The sequence below is a fragment of the Hemiscyllium ocellatum genome, chromosome 12 (assembly GCF_020745735.1).
Source record: "Hemiscyllium ocellatum isolate sHemOce1 chromosome 12, sHemOce1.pat.X.cur, whole genome shotgun sequence".
Taxonomy (NCBI): Eukaryota; Metazoa; Chordata; class Chondrichthyes; order Orectolobiformes; family Hemiscylliidae; genus Hemiscyllium; species Hemiscyllium ocellatum.
Genome location: NC_083412.1, coordinates 64,576,503 through 64,598,889, shown reverse-complemented (window position 1 = coordinate 64,598,889; position 22,387 = coordinate 64,576,503). Strand labels below are relative to the sequence as shown.

Here is a 22,387-nt window from a genome sequence, read left to right as displayed (position 1 = left end):
AAAAAATGATTTTTCTCATTTCTATTGCTTCCTTTGTCAATTGCCTAAAATCTGTACAGAGTACCACCTGTTTCGTGATTCTTCCACAAATGGGTCAGTTTATTTCTGTCTGCTCTGTTTAGTCCCCACATGATTTTGAATACCTCTATTAAACAATCTTCCACCCCCTCTTTTCCAAGCAGAATAGTTCCAACTTCTCTAATTTATCATCATAACTGAAGTTCTTCACTCTTGGAACTTTTCTTCTGAATCTTTTCTGCACCTAAAACTGAATGTAATACTTCACTAGAGGCCAATCTAGAATTTTATGCAGATTATCGTAACTTCACTTGGTTTTGTACCCTCTACCCCATTTAATAAAGCCCAGAATACTGTATGCTTTATTAGTCATCCTCTCAACCTGTTTTTGTATCGCCCAAATTTGGAAATTGTGTTCTGTAGATCAAAGTCTATATCATGGAATGTAAATCAGAAAGGAAAACTCCATTGTAAATCTTCCTTCAGTAAGGAAAAGAAAATCACAAAACCAATGAGCACAAAACCAATGAAATGGTGCATTTCTGCTCCAGTGTTTCATTCTGTGAAGTGATGCGATGTAGAATTGGCCTAACAGCATCCCAGTTTCTATTCTATATGTTCACACATTTAATGCTACTTGTTAGGTATAGTTTGTATGCTTGCCCTCTTGTTCTAGTGCATAGAATGTGAAAATGGAAGAAAGGAAATTTAGCAGGGTTGGCAAAAATTACTGAATCACTATGAAGGATATTGGGGTAGAAAGAAACACATGAAGAACATTTTCCTTAACTGATTGCAAATACTTGAGATAATTGTTTTAACACTGCCATAATTTTGACCTTGAACAACACATTTGTATCTTACAAAAGCACAATACTGTAAATGATCATTTAAAATAGTAACAGAAAATAATCGAAATATTCAGCAGTAAGGCAGCATCTTTGAGAGAACAACAGTATTAATATTTTTGGTCAGTAATCAGAAGACATTTCTGTCTTATCAGTAGTGAATTTGTTCAAAGGTATTTTATAAAGTTGTGAAATTTGTCGTCTGACTATAGATCAAGTTAGATGAGAATCCATTTAAAATTCTCCTTATTTTCATGAAAGGGCATGGAGTTAATGATGGGATTTTAATACCTGTGCCATATAATGTTAGTGCAGTAGCGTGGAGGGAAGTACATCATGCTTTTCTGGCAAAGGCCATTGATGTAACTTTGGCTTTGAAACCAGTTGTACAGCCCCTTTCTGTTAATATTTTTTTTCTGTCTCTTTGTGTTTGTGTTTTGGTCTTCCTCCTCCAGGTGCCCAAACAAATGGATTGGATTTCCAGCGGCAGCCCATCCCAACAGGAGGCCCACTCACAACAGCACAGGCTCAGGCCTTACTGGGACAGCTGCACCAGGTATATCATGCTACCATTAGTAAACATAATTTATGCTGAAGTTCATATTTCCAACTGGATTGCAGTGCGATCACAGAATAGAACAATCTGGAGTTATTGAATTATTTCCATCCAGATAACAGCTTTATCTGAACAGAATCAAATCAAGTAACACACAACTTTAGACATCAGTAATTGGTGCCTACAACTACTTTACGCTCAAGTATCCACAGTCTTTTATGTTAATTTAACATTCTCTTACTGATTTAGCCCCAACCCATTTAAAGGATTTTTCCAAATCTAAATCATAGAATTGTGTTTCTTCCAATTGGGCTAATTTAGTGGTATTCAACACATTAAATCCAGATCCGAAGGTACACAAATATGCACAATCACTTGACCTGGCAGTTAATTGAGTCTGGCAGACTGCTGCAGAAATTATTAATTATTTTAATAATGTTTGAATAATAGCTCATGGCCTTGCAATTGCAGCTTGACATCTTGAGGCCCCATAGTCCCACTTGCAGGTACAAATGAGTCATGTTTAGTTATTGTTTGATTACTTTAATTCAAAGACAATTTAGCATGTAAGTTGATGCTAGTGAGCTAATGCTGACACTTGGACTAATTTCACCATAGCAAAATTATTCCAGTGTGTGGAGTGATCTGGTTCCCACTTTAATTTTTATTTGTTCTTGGTGGAAATTTCAGACCAAGGTCAGGTAATCATTGTGTTATTTCATTTAGTATTATATTTGCTTTTTTAAAAATGCCCAACAAATCTAAGCTTTAGTATACCATTTTATTTGAAGTTAGTTTTTGGACTTGTGCTGTCTCGCAAAATAATTTACTTGAGCAACAAAGTGTTACCTAATGACCCTGAATAAGTGTACTTTGAGGCTTACTTGTGTGTATGATATTTGTAATGAATTGTAAATAGTTCATTGTTGCCTGATTTAAGAAATACACAGTCGTTATTGGAGCACACTAAGATTGTTTCTTGATGCAGAATGAAGTGGTGTGAAACTTTGGCTATTTTATTTGGAGAAATGATTTGCTTCATGTATGTGCATTCTCGTCATCTTATAATGTTAAGTTATATTGTGTGGTTTTCTGTGCATGAGAATGGCATTTTGTTTTAAGTCAAGTTACATTGTTTATCCTGAATGATTCACTTTAATGCATTTCTCTACCTTCATATCAACTACTTTTTTTAGTTAGCTTACACATTGTACTTCTGATTCAAATAAAGGACTGTTTTAATTTAGTTGAAAGTTCTGTGTTGTGACTGGAAAATTAGGAGGACTGGTTTCCTTTGAGGACCAGTTTTCAGTTGTACATGTTTGTTTATCTGTTACATTTTATGGCCATCCATTGTTTAGATTCAGTATTAGACTTAAATGACCTCCAGTGGTCCCTGACGTAACCATTCTTAGTGTAACTGAGGTAAGTAAAATTTTCTGTTGTCCTAGCATCAAAATATTCTCATTACCCAAGTGATTGTGGAAATCACGATCTTAGAAAATTGAGGGACCTTTGAGTTTCTACATTTAAAGGTGAAAGCCCTTTTCCACAAGGTGATTTTTATTTTGTTGCAACCTGTGCAAGCTACATAGTTTGCTTAATGAAAATATTTCTTGTAACTTGCACGCTGTTTGTTTGTTTGTCACTTCTCGTGTTTATTTTGCTTTTTGTCGAGGTTTCTTTTATTTTTTGCTGTCACTTTTTTTGTCAGCTCCTTCCATCATATCATAGCAAAATGTTTTTCATGTACACATACATACTGTACTGTCATTTTCTTGTCACTTCAGGTTAACTACATGTCAGATGTGACGAACAGATGTTTATATGTGAGTTTTCACACCTATAATATTTATTGAGGTTATTGTTGCAGTGTGCACTGTTGCTTGATCAAACTTGAAAGACTTGTGAGGCAGCAGTTTATGAGAAGTTTACAAACAAAGGTTCTTCGTTTTTGTTTTTGTTGTTAAAAGAGAATGCTGCAAGCAGTTTTGCATCTCCTTGCCTAGAAGTAGTGATGGCAGTTTAACTAACTGCATGTTGTCACTGTGCTTAAAAGTGCTATTTGCTAGTATTAGAGGTATGTAAATTTTTGTTTTTGCACTAGGTCATACTTGGAAGTATATGCAAAGTTTGGAAATATTGGTGCTCTTTTAATTCTAGTCTCTTGCACGTTCCCATTTTTAATCACTTCACCATTGGCAGTCATGCTTTCAGCTAGTTAGGTCCTCAGCTCTGAAATTTCCTTCCTAAATTCTCCAACGATCTGCCCTGCTTTCCTCCTTAAAACCTATCTCCTGGACTAAGCTTTTCATCATCCGCTCTAATATCTCCATATGTGTCTCAGTGTCAAATTTTGTTTGATGCCTCTGTGAAGTTCTTTGGATCATTTTTTAGTGTATTAAAGTTCGAGCGTGTTCTATAAATGTAAGTAAATGTTAAAATGTATACAGTTTTTTGGCAAGCCTTTTCAAAAGTCAGAAGTGATTCTTTGTAGTCAATTACAATTTACAATTTAATAATGCTGCTTGACAGGTCATAGAGTCATAAAGATGTACAGCATGGAAACAGATCCTTTGGTCTAACGTGTACATGCCGACCAGATATCCCAACCCAGTCTAGTCCCACCTGCCAGCATCCGGCCCATATCCCTCCAAACCCTTCCCATTCATATACCCATCCAAATGCCTCGTAAATGTTGCAATTGTACCAGCCTCCACCACATCCCCTGGCAGCTCATTCCATACACCTACCACCCTCTATGTGAAACAGTTGCCCCTTAGGTCTCTTTTATATCTTTCCCCTCTCACCCTAAACCTATGCCCTCTAGTTCTGGACTCCCCGACCCCAGGGAAAAGACTTTGTCAATTTATTCTATCCATGCCCCTTATAATTTGTAAACCTCTGTACGGTCACCACTCAGTCTCTGACGCTCCAGGGAAAACAGCCCCAGCCTGTTCAGCCTCTCCCTATAGCTCAAATCCTCCAATCCTGACAACATCGTTCTAAATCTTTTCTGAACCCTTTCAGGTTTCACAACATCTCTCTGATAGGAAGGAGGCCAGAATTGCACGCAATATTCCAACAGTGGCCTAACCAATGTCCTGTACAGCCGCAACAGGATCTCCCAACTCCTGTACTCAATACTCTGACCAATAAAGGAAAGCATATCAAACGCCTTCTTCACTATCCTATCTACCTGCGACTCCACTTTCAAGGAGCTATGAGCCTGCAGTCCAAGGTCTCTTTGTTCAGCAACATTCCCTAGGACCTTACCATTAAGTGTCTAAGTCCTACTAAGATTTGCTTTCCCAAAATGCAGCACCTCGCATTTATCTGAATTAAACTCCATCTGCCACTTCTCAGCCCATTGGCCCATCTGGTCCAGATCCTATTGTAATCTGAGGTAAACCTCTTCGCTGTCCACTACACCTCTAATTTTGGTGTCATCTGCAAACTTGCTAACTGTACCTCTTCTCCTCGTCGACAAATGAAAGTTAAGATGAGGGAACTTCTGAGTGTCGAGGACATTGAAAGGTATAGCCCTGTTGACTGTTATCTGTAACTAAGGCATCACCATTTCCTGAAAGGGAAGATTGGCCAAAAGCCCAGCAGTGCAGTATTCTGATGATATAAATATGTATGAAAGAATATGTGAGATTGTGCATTTAAGTTTTGAAATGTACCTTTCGCTTAAAACAAAGAATTTCAAATTGTCACCTCATCTTGAAGACAATTGTGTGATGATCGGATTGCCTTGGAGTATGGAACTCCAACAGAAAGCCAATGATATGGGGTAGTATTTTTGACTTCTCATAATATCTCTCAAAAAAAGGACCACAAAGAAACAAAGGGATTACTGTTGTGGGAAAGCACATGAATTATTTTCATGCTTACAACCAAACAGGATGCATTGTGGAGTTTGGTTTCTGTTCAAAGGAAAGGAAACAGAACAGACAAGGCTTTTCAAGATTTAAGGAATGGAGAGTCTTAAGGTTTGCCTTTCTGCTGATAGTCATAAGCAGGAAAAACTTTAGCTGAGTGACATGTTTATCAAAGCACCCTGAAGATTTGATTAGCCATGGGTGGGGTAAAGTGAATCTTTGGTGAGGAAGGATTGTATCTGAGACTGTTCCGATACTGTTGCATGTCTGCCAGAAATGTCTGCACATTTCATTTGCGTTCATTAATCCACATACAAATGCTTTCAGTTTGATGTGTTAGTTGCTTGTTAATTAATGTTTTGTGTGTGTTGATTTTTGTTTCTTTCAGTAAAAGTCTCAAAATGTGAAATCGCATCTTTTAGTTTTTCTGTTGGGTTATTTGGCAATTTATCTCTTTCTGTGTCTTTGGGTGAATTGCAACAAAATGAGTCCAAATATGTTTATATGTATATGTCAATTAATTATACAATATTCTAATATATATTTTATATTAAAGCAAGTCCATCTTGATAAGAAAAGCAAAAAACATTGCATGAGCTGTCCCATTTTTTCTTTTACAGGCTTGTGTTGCCTGTAATCTAATCCAAGAAAGATTTGTGTGTCTCCAAGCACATTCCATTCTAAGTTGGTTTGACATGGGACATACAATATTAAAAATAAAACAATGATTTATCTTAGTTTTCATTTATTCATTTCTGCTTGTAGTTGGTAACTTATCACAAATGTAATGAATTGTTAAAGTATTTGGATTTCGTTCCTTTGGAGCTGTACACTTTCCAAAATGACTGGATTATCAGAAAGAAATATTAAATAAATGTTTTTGTGTGTTATGAGTTTAGAGGTTTTTGGGTTGGCTGTGTGTAGAAGTGCATGTGAGGATGTTTAATGTTGAATGTTCCACCATGGAGAAGAACTTAGTAAGATTGGGCAGAGATGACACCAATGTTTTGGATTATTGAATTTAGCATTATTCGTTGACTACTTCAGTGGACATTCATCTAAATGATGCCTTGGGTCATTTACTGACTTTTATTTCAAGTGAAATGTTACTAAAAGTGAATTTGTTGTGATACTCCCAGACCATGTGTATACAGACTACTAGTCATGAAAACTTAGAGTTCCATTTTTCAGTTTTGCTGATCAGTTTTAATCCATCTTGAGTATAAAATGAAAAATAATAACTGAGTGGAAGCATTGATATTTTATGGAGCTAAATCAGTTTGTCAAACCAGGAACCAGAAAAAGTTATAAAGGATCTGGACGATAACACAGCAATCCAGAAGAGAGCTATAAAGAAATGGGCTAGGAGAGAGAACAATAAGACAATCTGACTAACTAAGCTGTACAGAATCATTTGTTTCTGATGAAGGGCTTTTGCCTGAAACGTTGATTTTACTGCTCCTCAGATGCTCCCTGAACTGCTGTGCTCATCTAGCACCACTAATCCAGAATCTGGTTTCCAGCATCTGCAATCATTGTTTTTACCTGTACAGAATCATTGCCGTTACTTGGTGTCTGAAGGTACTGTTGTTATGATTTGAAATGGTTGAATTCAGTGATGAGCTCAGAAGATTATGAAGTGCCTAAGCAAAACGAAAGGTGCTGTTCCTTGAGCTTTATTGGAACAGTAGAAGTGTTCACAATGGGATTAGGGTGGAGCAGTAAAATGTTAAGCAAGCAAAAGCTTGATCACACTTGCAGAGCAAACAGGTGTTCTGCAAGAGACGAATGAGAGGACCTGAACAAGACTGGAACAAAGCATGTCCATATATCGCATGAAATGGCAAACATAACTAGATTTAATTTGGATCCCATATTGATACTTTTTATTTGAAACCAGTGAGTGAAATCAGAGAAGTTGGTAAATGTAAGACTAAGCTAAGTTTGTTTGTGTAAGAAAGAACGACTTGCTTTTATCTGGCTATAACTTCAGGACCTCAAATGTTTTACAATCATTGAAGTAATTTCATGTCCAGACATTATAACAATGTAAGAAACAAAACAGTCAATTTAGACTCAGCACGCTCTGAGAAAACAGCATTGTTATAAAAACCAAAAAAAATGTTTTTAAGTGATGTTAGTTGAAGAGAAGGCGGTGATGGATTCAGTAATTTGCATTATTTTGAATATGCCTTAACATGTCCAGCAACTCCATTATTCCATGTTAGGTATAAGTTGCACACATGGGTGACAAAATCAAAAAGTTATACTGAAGATAAACAATTAATTTGTATTTCTGTGCTGAAAATATCTGTAAATATATTGTAGAAGGGGGCAGAGCTGTGGCTGAAGGTTCTTTTGTCCGAATTATCTGGGTGTTAGTGCAGAAAGCAAGTAGTTGCAGTTTTGATTTAATGTAAACTGCAACTCACCAAGTTGGAAAAACTGAAGGAGTTTAATGTTAAACAGACCAGTAGAGAGACTACTGTCATTGGATACATGAATTATGGATGGTGGCTTGAGCTCAGTCTGGATTTTGTGAAAAGAAAAGCAGCTAGAAGATTAACCAAACCTGCAGCTAAGGAAGACATCTACAGTGGTCCTTGCAATGGTCATCGAATTTTACAAAAAAAAGGCATTTTCCATTTAAGACAGTGATGAGGAAACACTTTTTTGCTTAGAGAGTTGAAGGTCTCTGGAATTTCTTCCTGAAAAGATAAAAAGTTGCAAAATCTGTAAAACATTTTTGAGACCGAGGTGGATAGATTCTTGAATGCCAAGGGAATGAAAGATTTTCTGGGAAATGCAGGAAAGAGGAGTTGAGGTTAAAAATCAGGAGGCTCCTATCATCATTACAGAGCAGATTTGAAGGGATAAGTGACTTAGTCTTGTTCCTTGTTCATATGTAATGTCTTGGAGATAAAATGCAGTCAGCATTCACAGTCATGATATCTTGAAGAAAAGTTGGAGGGTCATTTAGCCAAAAAAAATTGATCACCATAACTTGCATGCTAGAATACTTAGAGGATTTCCAGAGTGGTTTCTGAATAAGTGGGGCGGCACGGTGGCTCAGGGGTTAGCACTGCTGCCTCACAGCACCAGGATCCCAGGTTCGATTCCAGCCTTGGGCGACTGTCTGTGTGGTGTTTGCACATTCTCCCAGCGTCTGCGTGGGTTTCCTCCGGATGCTCCAATTTCATCTCACAATGCAAAGATGTGCTGGTTAGGTGAATTGGCCATGCTCAATTGCCCGTAGTGTTAGGTGCATTAGTTAGAGGGAAATAGGTCTGGGTGGGCTACTGTTCGGAGTGTCGGTGTGGACTAGTTGGGCCGAAGGGCCTGTTTCCACACTGTAGGGGATCTAATCTAATCTAATCTAAGTGTTTCACCTTTGAAATTCTTGTATTAGGGAATTTCTATACATTGAGCAGAGAAGGGTGGGGCTGTGGTGGTGTGCAGTTAAAAAATAGAACTGAATTCATGACATAGTTTAAAACAGTCATGTTAGCTTTATGCTTTATTTATTTTTATATTCAATAAACATTTTTTGTGTAAAGAATATCAAATCTTGTTTGTTAAACAAGTTGCTTTTGTTAGAAAGGCAAATCAGGGCAGGACATACACTTAATGATAAGGACCTAGAGAGTGTTACTGAACAATGAAACCTTGAGTGCAGGTTCATAGTTCTGTGAAAATGGAGTCGCAGGTTGACAGGATAATGAAGAAGACATTTGGTATGCTTGTCTTTGTTTAGTAAATTGAGTATCGGAGTTTGGATGTCATGTTATGGCTGCATATGACATTGGTTAGGCCTCTTGGAATATTGTGTACAATTCTGGTCTCCCTGCTATAGGAACAATGTTGTGAAACTTGAGAGTGTTCAGAAAAGATTTGCAAAGATGTTGTCAGGGTTGGAGGGTTTGAGCTGTAGGAAAGGATGAATAGGCTGAGGCTATTTTCCTTGGAACGTCAGAGACAGTGGGGTCACCTTATGGAAGTTTGTAAAATCATGAGAGGCATGCAGAGGATGAATAGCCAAGGTCTTTTTCCCTGGAGAGTAGATTTAAGGTGAGAGGGGAAAGGCACCTAAGCGGTAATTTTTTTCATGCAGAGGGTGGAGCAGATATAGAAATGAGCTGCCGAAAATGTGGTGGCTGATACAAGTAGAACATTTAAACGGCATTTGGATGGGTATATGAGTAGGAAGGATTTAAGACAGTTGTGGGTCAAATGCTGACAAATGAGACTAGATTAATTTAGGATAGCTGGTTGGCATGGATGAGTTGGATCAAAGGGTCTGTTTCCATGCTGCACATCTGTATGATTCTATGTTTGGATTTTTAAAAATAAAATGTTAGTGATTTCTAAAAATAATAGTATTTAAACTCAAACTTGAATGCGATGTAAGGGGATAAAGGTGAGGCTTTGTTGAAGGTGCTTGTTAGCACTCTGAGTAGTGAAAAATAATTTGCGTTATTTTAAATTGTATTTTTTTTGAGGGAAACTAAAAGAAATGCTAACACATCACAAGATTAGAATATTTATGACCTGAAAGGAAATTAATTTCTTGTAGACAGACATTGGGCAACATGGTGGCATGGTGTTTAACACTGCTGGCTCACAGCACCAGGGTTCATTTCTGGCCTTGGGTGGGTTTGCATGTTCTCCTTGTGTTTGTGTGGATTTCTGCCAGGTGCTCCGGTGTCTCCCACAGTCTAGAAATGTGCAGGTCCAGGTAGATTGGCCTTGCTAAATGGCCCATTGTGTCCAAGGTTGTGTAGATTGGTGGATTAGTCATGGTAAATATGGGGTTAGGTGTGTGGGGTGACTCATGGTAGGATGCCTTTTGGAGGGTTAGTGCAGACCCAATGGGCTGAATGGCCTCTCTGCATTGTAGGGATTCTGCGATTCTATTCTGCATGTTTGGCAATTGAAATCCTTGTCTTCTATTAAGTTGGTCCACAGAACACAAACATAAGTGTTCATTTTTTTTCTTTACTGTTTTTGTTGCAGGTACAACTTGCTGGAACAACTTTGCAGCCAACTGCTTCACAAACATTAAATTTACAGGTAACATACTTTATCATCCAAGAAAGTCAGCCTAATTTGTTATAAAATGTTTTCTTTATTACATTCTTTATAATGGGTGAGGACATGGTAGAATTAGCTGCCCTGTTCGGTGAAAGGGGGAAACCTTGCTTTCCTATCAGGGGAGAAAAAACTATTTGCTGCCTCGGAAATGACCTTTTGTCACTTTATTTTGCTTTCTCAAAAGAAACTGTTCATGGTTGCCATGGCAAATTTCAATCTTGAGAAGACTAGCAATGGCAAACGAATTTATCTCTTGAAACAGGCTGTTTGCAACTCTTGTGCTGCAATTATCTAGGGTATAATAGACAGAATTTATCATTTGGTTTATTCTAAGCATTGGTTTTAGAGCTGAAAATGAAAATTTAAGTGTCGTGTCAAGATAGTTAATTGCCATAAGTCTTTACACTGGAAAAGACTTGTGGCAAGCTGGGATTGTATTTCATATGAAATAACAGAAAATGTTGAAATACTCAGGCTAGTCAACATCTGTGCAGAGAAAAACAAGGTTAAGGTTCCAAGTTTATGACCTACTGTATTCACATTTGGTTTTTTTGGGCTGTTAAATGCAATGATTCCATAAATGTTAACAGTTTAATGATTTGATTGTTGTAAACATGGTTGAATCTTGATAGAAAAAGAACTGATAAGATTAATTCCACACAGCCATTTTGAAGTGGCGATTCATCCAGAACACTTCCAGTATCACACACAGGTTAATCTTGGAATCCAGCGAAAGCTAACCAACAGCTTCAAAATTTTGACAGAATTATCACCTTTTAGGATTCTAATATCATTATAGTTTAAAATCTTTTAAAGTGATAGACAAACTGGATATTCGTAATTTGAGCTTTAGATAGACTCAGAATTCATTCTGGAGAGAAATAAGAACACGCATGCCTGAAAGTTCAAATTTTGCCAAAGGACAACATTATTAGTTCATTTCTAGGGTAGCTGGAAAATTTAAAATTTTAAGTTAAGTGGTTTATACTTTGCAGGATTTTTAATTTAGTCTGCTTTAGCTGTATCAACATCACCCATATCCCATGAGTGGTTTTTTAAAAAAATATTTTATGCCCAACTCTATTTTTTAGTAAGACACCACCTCTTGCATAAATTATCATTAGATGTTTCCATTTTGTGTTCTATTCTCACACCTTCCAAAGTATCTCATTTTATACTAACATTGAGCTCCCTCTCTCTTCCTCAAGAGTTCAATCTAGCAGTCTTTCCTTGCATCTAACATTTTGTTTGAATGTATTGATGGACTCATGCTAGCACCGTTTTATTGAAATGTTACATTGACTTCCTGATTAAGCCTTGTTTACGCTTTTGTTATACTGGACAAACGAGATTCCACAATGAAACCTGGCTTGATAGATCAATTTTCTTTTTACAGATTAGTTATTGTAGTAGTCAGTCACTGAACATATTCACAAGAGATCTCCAGTGTACTGTCAATAGAATAATATAAACTTAATATGCAAAAGGAAAAAAAAAGTCTGTATGTGACAATTCTGAAAAATTTGATCATAATCATCAAAAATAATGACTCAGCTTTTCTTAGCCATATCCTTTATGGATACTCAACCTCTGTGAAGTATAACTCACTCATGTCTTAAAATGTCTTCAACTGTTGAGGTTTCAAGTTTTTCCTATTTGCACATGTACCAGTAGTGATTCTCTGCCATAGAATCACAGAAACTGGCTAAGTCACTGATTTTTAAAATTTCCTTACTGCTCTTTAAGAAAAGCTTGCGGCTTTATTCTTACCTCGGTCTAACTGGACTGATAAAACAGCTGAAGACATTTTTCCAGTATTGATGACCTGGGTACTGCCCAAGTTTAAAATTTTCTTTATCTTTTAAACTGAAATACATGTGCCCTAATTTTACTCTTTCTATAGGTTCTAAAAATGTAACTGCTCAAGTGTTTATTAAGTTATCTCCTCAGGTATCTTAGCCCAGCATTTAGCTTAGGTCACATGCTTTCTTGGAAGTGCTGCTTTGAATTAAATATATGAATTCACAAAATGATTTTCTGACTCTTTAAAAAAAACAAGTCACCATAACAGAAATAAAACCAAAAACTTTATCATCTATACAATTCTGAAGTAATGTATTATAAGCCTTCATCTCTGTGTGTGCACAGATAAGTACTGTATCAAAATTTCCTGCACTATTTTTATTTTATGACCATTTTTAATACATTTAATTTCAATCCACAAAAATGTTTCATAGAAATCATATTCTGCTCAAACCCAACTTGATTATAGCATTTATTTTCTTGCACGTTTGTTTGCTCTTGATAAAGTGTCCCTATAATGTAATTTTCCTGTAAAAGGAGTTATTTCAATTTCTATGGTTCTAACATTAAATTTCAAAAAAGTTGTAAATTCCTATCTGGGACTAATTCCATGAAAATGAAAGGATGATCATCCATATAGGTAACAATCTCTGCAGAATTGTTGGATATGTAGACTTGAAAATATTGTAGAGCCAATTTAAGTCCAGTTTTTCTTTTTCTACCATTGAATTTTTACCAATAGATATATTCAATTTCCTAGAAAAATAACTGGCTGGTTGTTTATTCCTTGTCTTGTCTGTCTGTAAAATCACTGCATCAACACCAATGTCATTGGCATTCACAACCATTTTAAATAACCTATAACTTGTTGCTCTCAAAGATTTGCTGATATTCATTTGTCTATTCAAATGTCTTGCTTTTCTTAAAAAAAATTGTCAAAGTAGCCTCAAGGATGCTGAAATTCAAAACAAGCTTCCAATAATTCACTCATGCCAATACATTGCAGAATGTTTATATTGTCTTAGGTATGGGAAAATCCAAGATGGTCCTTAGTTTTGATTTTTTAGGTATGACTTGATATTGTCTCCTATTATGGCCCAATTTAGCTAAATTTATGACCATATTGGCTCATCATAACTGACCAAATAAGTTGTTCAAGTGCAGATATTCATCTCAGATTTGGCTGAACTGTTGTTATCTGTGAATATGACAAAGTTGGATAATCTATTATGAAATTGTTGAAAAGTGGCATGTCTGTTTTTCATTTCAAATGGCATGAATTTAAATTGATAACATCCATCCAGTGTTAAAAAAGCTGATATGTTTTTGTATCAGTAAATGGAACTTGCCAATATTCTGAACAAGTCATTTTTTTTAATAACAAATTATCTTTGTTTAATCCTTTTGTTACAAACCTTCACTTATGGAATCAGATTTGGATTCTCCTTTGTTGTCTTAGGCATAGAGTCATAGAGATGTACAGCATGGAAACGGATCCTTCGGTCCAACCCATCCATGCTGACCAGATATCCCAACCCAATCTTGTCCCACTTGCCAGCATCCGGCCCATATCCCTCCAACCCCTTCCTATTCATATACCCATACAATTGCAACATTTAAAAGGCATTTGGATCAGCCTCCACCACTTCCTCTGGCAGCTCATTCCATACACATACCATTCTCTATGTGAAAAAGTTGCCCCTTAGGTCTCTTTTATATCTTTCCCCTCTCACCCTAAACCTATGCCCTCTAGTCCTGGACTCCCTGACCCCAGGGAACTGGAAAATAATACACAATTGTTGCGGTCCATCTGGATTCAGTACCACCATAAATGGCTCCAGCTAGTAGATTTCGTTCAATAATGTAATGGCCACCATGAATTTTGATTTTGTTTTTCTTTCACATGAATTAACTGAGGTCAGTCTATAAGTTATTTTATGGGTAAAAGCTAAAGCTGCTGTAGTCTTATCGGACCATTGGGCTGCTCTCTTATTACATAGAGAAGACTGGTAGTTTAGCCTCAGGGTCACCACGTCTGAAGAGAGGGGAGAGGTTGAGAAGGAGAGTCATTCATGGTAATCTCAGTTGGTGTGGGAATTGAATTTACACTGCTGGCATGTCTCTACATTACAAGTCAGCTATCTGGCCAACTGACCCCTTAACTTGCTGACACATACATTCCTACATATACACACACTGAGGCACACTTTCTCAGACACACACACACAGGCAATGATACACGCGCACACACACACACACACACTCAATGATACACGCACACACACACACTCAATGATACACACACACACACACCCAGAGGCAGTGATATATACACACGCAATGACACACACACACGCAATGACATGCACTCTCTCAGGCATACACATGCTGTCACAGAGTCACCCATATACACGCATTCTATCGCTCACACGCATGAAAACAGAAGAATTGCTTGCTTAGTTCCTTACTGCAGAATTTCAGCTCATCCCCAAATCACACTGCCCACATCAAACTTGCGGTGGATTTTGCCCACTCTGCCTCTGCAGTCCCTCCTTCCTGCCGCTAGCCTGTCTTACTGTTCATCTACCACAAATAAGCTATCTGTCGATCACCCTTGCCCACCCATTATGGGAGAGTTTGCTGGGCGATTGTGACCCCCACCCAATCCCTTCACTGCTATCCCCTCTTCTGACTGCGAAGATTCACTGGCAAATCCCACTATGCTGGCCCATTTTCCCATTGCCAACCTCTCCTTTGACGGTTGGAAATCACCACTTTCCAAGAATCTTTCCACAGATGTGAGAGTGGGGAGGGGAGCAGAGTTAAAATGCATGATTAATATTACTCTTTTAAAGAGCTGCAGATGCTAAGGGCCAAACAGCCCTCCGTTTTTGTCGAAAGCTTTTTGTACACTGGGTTACACCCACGGGAACGCATCTCAAAGCTAGCAACATATTTTGCAAAAGACATTTTTCCTCCCCATTCTTAACAAATTACTTTGAGTCTGTGATAGTCCTTGTAAGTCAGTTCAATAGTTTTTTGAAATATTGCATAATAATTACCTAATTTTGTAAGCACCTCCATGCCATGCAACCTGATCTGACATTCACTATATAGTTCAGATTATTGAGATTCTTTTCAATAATATCCAGTAACGTTGCTTTTAATGGTTCTGCTAAGACAGATTGCCATGCTAATACCTCGTCTCTGGCAAGAAAAGTCCCAGCTTTGGCCTTTTTATCTGCTCTAATTTTTATTGTTTGATGAGCACTTCTTGGCCAGCACACCTGCTTTGGTTATTTTTCTGAGGAACTTTAGATACAAGTTTGAAAGTAAACCTCTGAGCTTTAGTTTATTTTTTTTTAATTCTGACCTTTCACCTCGTGTCCTTATGTCAGTTCAAAAATTGGTGTAGACACAGTATTGAATCCTATAGTCTCACAAAGGGCACATCCAGAGATGAGGACTAACAGGGAACTTCCATTATCCCAATCCTTGGGATGGTAATAGAATCATGGATGCTTACAAAAGAACAGCATTCGGCATATTGTCTCTATACCAATTAACAAAAGATCTGACTGCGCCAATTCCATATGCCAGATATTGACCCTTAAATAGTTCTTGGAAATATGGCAAGTGAATATCGAAATGCTGCTTAAGTGGTATGAGAGTCTGTGATTCAACCACTCTAGTCGGCTGTGAGTTCTAGACTTCCACTACCCTTTGAATGAAAAAAATTCAACTCTTCTGTCAGCCTTCTACCTCTTTATCCTAAATCAGTAAGCGATGGCTAGTGGTGTTCGCGCTAGACTGTTTACACAGAGACTCGGGTAATGTTCTGGGGGCCTGTGTTCAAATCCCATTATGCCAGATGGTAGAGCATGAATTCAATAATAATTTGGAAATAAGAGGCTAATGATGTCTTGAAATCATTGCAGATTATCAGGAAAAACCCGTCTTGTTCACTAATGTACTTCAGGAAACGAAATATGCCATCTTACCTGGGGTGTGGCCTAGATGTGAATCCAGGCCCTCAGCAGTGAGGTTTGGCTCTTATCTGCCCTTTGGGCAGTTGGGCTTGGGCAATAATTGCTGGTCCAGCCAACTAATAGAAAAAGTGCCTTCTCAAACTTCTTTCAAATTTCATTGCTCCAAAGGAAATAATCCTAGTCACTGAACTCTTTCCTCATCACTCAGATCCTGCAGCTCAGGCAACACCTTGATAAATTTCTTTTAACAATGAACTCAAATATATTCTTTTAAAGTTTGATCTATCCATTGCTCCTTGTGATTATGGATGATAAGCTGAAGATGATTTTTTAAAAGATTTCCGAAACTGTTCATTATTATTTCTTCGAATATTTGTGGCAAACCATTTGCACCTTGATCTAAACATGTATTCATTTGGATAATCCATGTTTTTAAAATAAAATTCAGCTAAGTTTTCCTTTTTTTTTGCTGAAGTTTTTCCCAAAGGTACTGCCTCAGAAAACCATAAGCATTGTAAGACGTTGATCCCCACTTTTTCGATCGGGGACCTTTACAGTACTAAGACCCTACTACATTGCTTTTTGAAATCTAGCATTGGAATAGAAAGCAAAATTTTAAATGATGTTTGTAAGTTGTTTATTACCTGAGATGTACAGAATGCCTCGGCAAATTTCACTACATCCTTATGTAATCCTTCATTCTCTTGTATTTAAATTTTCCAAGCTAGCATCAAATAAATGAATTTCCAAGTCGTCTTTTTTATAGATTCCGCATGAGCATGAGATCTAGTCACAGCAGATTCCAGAAACAATCAAAGATGTTCTTTCCGCAGCATTTTGATTTCTTTTGTTTCACTAGATGTTCCAATGTCCTCAGTGTGACTGATCCTTTTGAACCCATCAGGACATTTGCCAAAATAAAATTGATTTGTTTAAGTTACTCTTTTTAATACAATTCTATGTAAAGGAATCAGACTATAGCCTCCATTTATACCTGCAATTAGTATATTTTTCCTTCATTTCCTGTGGACAATTCATAGAGTCATAGAATTATACAGCACAGAAACAATGCTTCGATCGAATTTGCCCATGCTGACCAGATACTCTAAATTAATCTGGTCCCATTTGCCAGCATTTGGCCCATATCCCTCTAAAGCCATATACCCATCCAGATGTGTTTTAAATGTTGTTATTGTCCCAGTCTCCTCGTTCCATACACGCACCACCTTCTGCGTGAAAAAGTTGGGTCCTTTTTAAATCTTCCCCCCCCCCCCCCCCCCCCTCACCTTAAAATCTATGCCCTCTAGTTTTGGACTTCCCTATGGCCTAACCAATGTCCTGTACATCTGCAACATGACCTCCTATACCCAATGCACTGACCAGTAAAGGCAAGCGTACCAAACTCCTCCTTCACTACCTGTGTATCTGCAACTCCACCTTCAAGGAACTATGAACCTGCACTCCAAGGTCTCTTTGCTTGGTAGCATTCCCCAGGCCCCTATCATTAAATGTATAAGTTCTGCCCTGATTGCCTTTCCAAAATGCAACACCTCGCACTCATCTAAATTAAACTCCCTCTGCCACTCCTTGGCTCATCAGATCAAGGTCCCATTGTACTCTGAGATAACCTCCTTCACTCTGTTACACAACTAATTTTGCTGTCATCTACAAGTGTACTAACCATATCTCCTACATTCACACTGAACAAAGAGAAATTGTATCATCATCCAACTTTAGTGACTGACTGGCTCCTCGTCTCTCAATATCTTTATTTAGTTTATCTCCTTGAACAGAGGAATGAGGAATATCTCTTCCTTTAAAATAAAATATTCAGAGCCTGTGGTAGTCTGATTTTTCTTTTACTAGTAATCGAAGCAGAATTGTCTTAATTCTCTTGTACAATCTCCTCCTCCCTAACAGGTTCTAAGGGAACACACTTTAATTGTGCCACGGCTATAGTTTTCCTTTCTTAATGCACCCTTTTATAAGAATTCTTTAGACATTCCTCCTATTGAAGTAAGGTTTCCATTAACGTTCCAGCAATTCAGATTAGTGTGTCCAGTGTTATTGCAGTAGAAGCATACTATTTTCTTTTTACTTTACCTAAATTAGCACCTTTTCCATGCCCAAATTTTCTATTCCTACAGTGTTCTTGTTGATTCCTATGTGATCATTTTCCTCTCATGTAACTTCCATGTCATGTTTAGATATTTGTTAAAATTGCTGCTTCTCAGAGTTTTGATAGTTAGTGTTCACATAAATAGGCCTTGAGGATTACCAGAATATTGTATGCCTTCCACAGGATGCACTGTAGACAGGCAGACATAGACTAACTCAATGATTTTTTTCCTTATTTAACTGTCAGAAATGCTGAGGGTTTTTTCACCTCTAGCCTGGAGATTGTCAGAACTAAAACTGTCTTTCTGCTGGTATGGATCTCCTCTTCCAAACTTAATCTGCTTATTTCCCCCTGTCGCTTTCTTTGTAGTTTGTAAAATTGCAACTTAGTAAATATGTAAGCAGTTATCTTCCCAGGTTGCTTATTTAGCCATTTAGTTTAAGTCACGTGCTTTTCTTGACAAACTGGTCATGTGGGTAGAGTAATGGCAAATAGAATTCAACCTAGAGAAGTGTGTGTGTGCGGATGCATTTAGGGAGCTCTAATAAGGCAAGAAAATTAACTGTGAATGAAAGGTCTGTGGAAAGTACACAAAATCACAGGGACCATGATATACATATCCACAGCTCCTTGAAGATAGAAAGTTGGGGTGGCTAATGTGATTAGGCATACTTGCACTTATTTAGCTGAGGCAACAAATATTAGAGCAGGGAAATTATGCTGTAACTATATAAAATGTTAATTTTCCGAAGTAGAGTAATGTATGGTCACCACAGTATAAGAAGGATGTGATTGCACTAGAGAATCTGCAGAAATTTACCAGGATTCCACCTGAGCTGAAGAGTCTCAGTACCAAGGAAAGATTGGGCTTCATTTCTCTGCAGCAGCAAAGGCCCTGATGTTGTATAACGTTATGAGGGTTAATAATAGGAAGACACTTTTTCCATGAGTAGAAGGCTCAATAATCAGAAAGTATACATTTAAAGTAAAAGGTTGAAAGGTAAAAGGGAAATTAAGGAAGACCTTATTCACCAAGAGGGTGGTGGGAACTCACTGCTTGATAGTGGCTGAATCAGAAGCTCGTGGAGCTTCCAAGCAGTGTTTAGATATTTGCTTTCCTTGCTATTAGCCTCCAGGGCTATTAGCCTCAGTGGGATTAGTTGACCAGCATGGACATGTTGGGGCAAATGGCTGCCTCCTGTTCCGTGAATGTCAGGAAGCTAAAGGTAATAGTTGATCAGTGATTTTTTTTTAATATTAAGGCTGTGGCATTCCACAGAGCTAAATTCAAGGTTGCATATTTTTTGTGATATGCATCTTCAAGGTAAGAGATGTAGGAGATATTAAACTTAGCCATTATGTAATAATGAGGAAGGAAGATGTAAGCTGTATCAACAGACAAGTTAGCAAATTATGGTGAATGGAATTCTGTAGAAGTGTGAAGGAAAAGTTCCTTGTGGAGAAGGCTAACAAAGCAAGAAAATGCATAATATGTCATAGGATACAGAGAACTATAAGCATCACTGGATACCTGAAATGCTTTGATGAATATATGCTAGTTGAGGTGATAGATGGGATATTTGTCTTTATGAGCCAACTCAAAATCTAAGAACTGGGATGTTATGCTAGAACTGTTTTAAAAAAAAACATGGACCACTGGGGCAGCATGGTAGCTCAGTGGTTGGCAATGCTGCCTCACAGTGCCAGGGACCTGGGTTTGATTCCAACCTTGGGCACCTCTCTGTGGGGAGTTTGCACGTTCTCCCCATGTCTACATGGGTTTCCTCCAGGTGCTCCGGTTTTCTTTCAAATTCCAAAGATGTGCTGTTTAGGTAAATTGGCCATGCTAAATTGCCTGTAGTGTTCAGGAATGTGTTGGTTAGGTGTGTTAGTCAGGGATAAATACAAGGTCGGGGAATGGGTCTGGGTGGGTTACTCTTTGGAGGGTCAGTGTGGACTTGTTGGTCTGAAGGGCCTGTTTCCACACTGTAGGAATTCTGTTACTCACTGCTAAAATACTACATTTAGATCTTGCTGCAACGTTATAGGGAAAGTCTGTGTGAAGTTTGCACATCGTTCCCATGTCTGTGTGGATTTCTGCTGGGTCCTCCAGTTGGGGTCAGGGAGTCCAGAACTAGAGGGCATAGGTTTAGGGTGAGAGGGGAAAGATATAAAAGAGACCTAAGGGGCAACTTTTTCACGCAGTGGGTGGTACGTGGATGGAATGAGCTGCCAGAGGAAGTGGTGGAGGTTAGTACAATTGCAACATTTAAGAGGCATTTGGATGGGTATATGAACAGGAAGGATTTGGAGGGATATGGGCCGGATGCTGGCAAGTGGACTAGATTGGGTTGGGAATTCTGTTCGGCATGGATGGGTTGGACCGAAGGGTCTGTTTCAATGCTGTTCATCTCTATGACTCTGTGTGCAAGCTTGGTGGATTGGCTATGGGAAATGCAGGGATGAGGTGGGTCTGGGTGGGATGCTGTTTGGAGGGTTGAGTGGGCTTGATAGGCTGAACATGGAGCAGAGATTTCTAGGGTCTTTTATGAACCTGCAATGCTTTTAGAAACATTGGAAGGATGATCTGATGGGCTGTTTTCTTTGGAACAGAGAACACTGCGGAAAATGCAATAGAAGTAAATATAATTAAAAGATCCATGGGAAACAAGATAGATTCCTCCAATTAGGGTAAAAGGCCTTACTAACATTTAAGGATATAGATTTAGGGTAAAAGGTACATGGGGTTTGAGGGGAAAGTTTTACCTAGGGTTACAGAGATCTGGAATTCACTGTCTTTGAAGATAATAAGGACAGAAGCTGTCATAACATGTAAAAGTACTTGGTATACATTTGAAGTGTCCCAACCTACAAAACAATGAACCCAAAAACGAAGGGAAATCAGGCTGAAGGGTTCCTTGTCTGTCAAGACAGACATGATGGAATGAACAGCCCATCACTTTGGATTTGTATAGCAAAACAAATTATAGCAGGAATAAAACTTGAACCATGCTGTTTTTTTTTACTTGATGCATGGAGTTGCTGGCTAGGCCAGCATTTATGTGTTAGATTATGGAGTTGATTGGATTTCACATGAGCTAGATTGTGATAACTGCATTTTCTGACTAAAATTACACAATGTGGATAATTTTCACAAATTTAGGAACTCTGTCAGTACCAAAATGCACTTGATGGTGGTGCTGTTGAGCTTGTGTAAATCAAAGTTTTAGCAAAGCTGTTCCATTTAATGTGCAACAGCAGAGTAAGGTTTCATTCTTGTTTCAGTTTTTTTGAAACTTTTATAGATAGTAAAAACTAAATATTCCCCCCATCCAGATGTTTGGGTGAATTTTTAGTTGTCAGGGATTTCGGGAGAAACTTATAAGCCAGGACACAAGTAAATCAGTTTTGAAATGTAAAATTTTTAGTCCTGATTGAATATATCTGAAGTTATACGACGAACAGTCTTTCAATCCTTACCCCCTCAAGTCTGAGGGATAAAGCATGGAGGACAGTTAGCTTTGTCATCGATCATTAGATTTGGGTGCACCATATACCTAAAAGCAGGCATCACTACCGCTCAAAACAGTGTACTACTCCAAGATCACTGCATACAGCAATAATAAACCCTGACTCTTTTCATTATCATGAACCTGTTAGACAGATGTCTTTTGTCTTTTCTCCCTGTGCACTCACTTCCCACAGCAATTGTGAGGAATTTATGGTCACTGGCTGAGACCATCTAGTCATCTGCCTTTGCTGTCTTCCTTTGCTTTCTCATCCAATTTTACTTTTCCCACGCTCCCAATATCCTCATCCCCATGCTAAACTGGCATATCCCCCATTATTTTCCCCACCTTTTCCGATGCCATCCCAAAGCTAATTGTTCTGATGAAATCTGTCTCTTTCTGTCAACTGCATTTTAACAAAAATACCAGCTAACTAGCTTCCTTCTTCTGTGTATGCTAACAATCATAGTAAATGGTTCCTCCTTTTGGTCCTGTTCTCTCTGCTCTCATTGCCCTCTTTCAGAAATTCCTTTTTAAGTCTTCTGTTCTTTGAAACAGTTGTGTAGTACC

General features: G+C 38.0%; 1 protein-coding gene across 2 annotated transcripts in view; it reads left to right on the top strand.

The window, feature by feature from the left end:
- LOC132820801 (POU domain, class 2, transcription factor 1-like) overlaps nt 1-22,387 on the top strand; it is a 180,433-nt gene that overhangs the window by 82,374 nt on the left and 75,672 nt on the right. The window contains exons 3-5 of one of the 2 annotated variants that reach the window (XM_060833112.1): nt 1,322-1,422; nt 3,213-3,251; nt 10,320-10,376. In XM_060833112.1, the coding sequence (XP_060689095.1) occupies nt 1,322-1,422; nt 3,213-3,251; nt 10,320-10,376 (197 nt within the window). The remainder of the gene's footprint in view (nt 1-1,321; nt 1,423-3,212; nt 3,252-10,319; nt 10,377-22,387) is intronic. The other variant, XM_060833113.1, reaches the window with a different exon arrangement.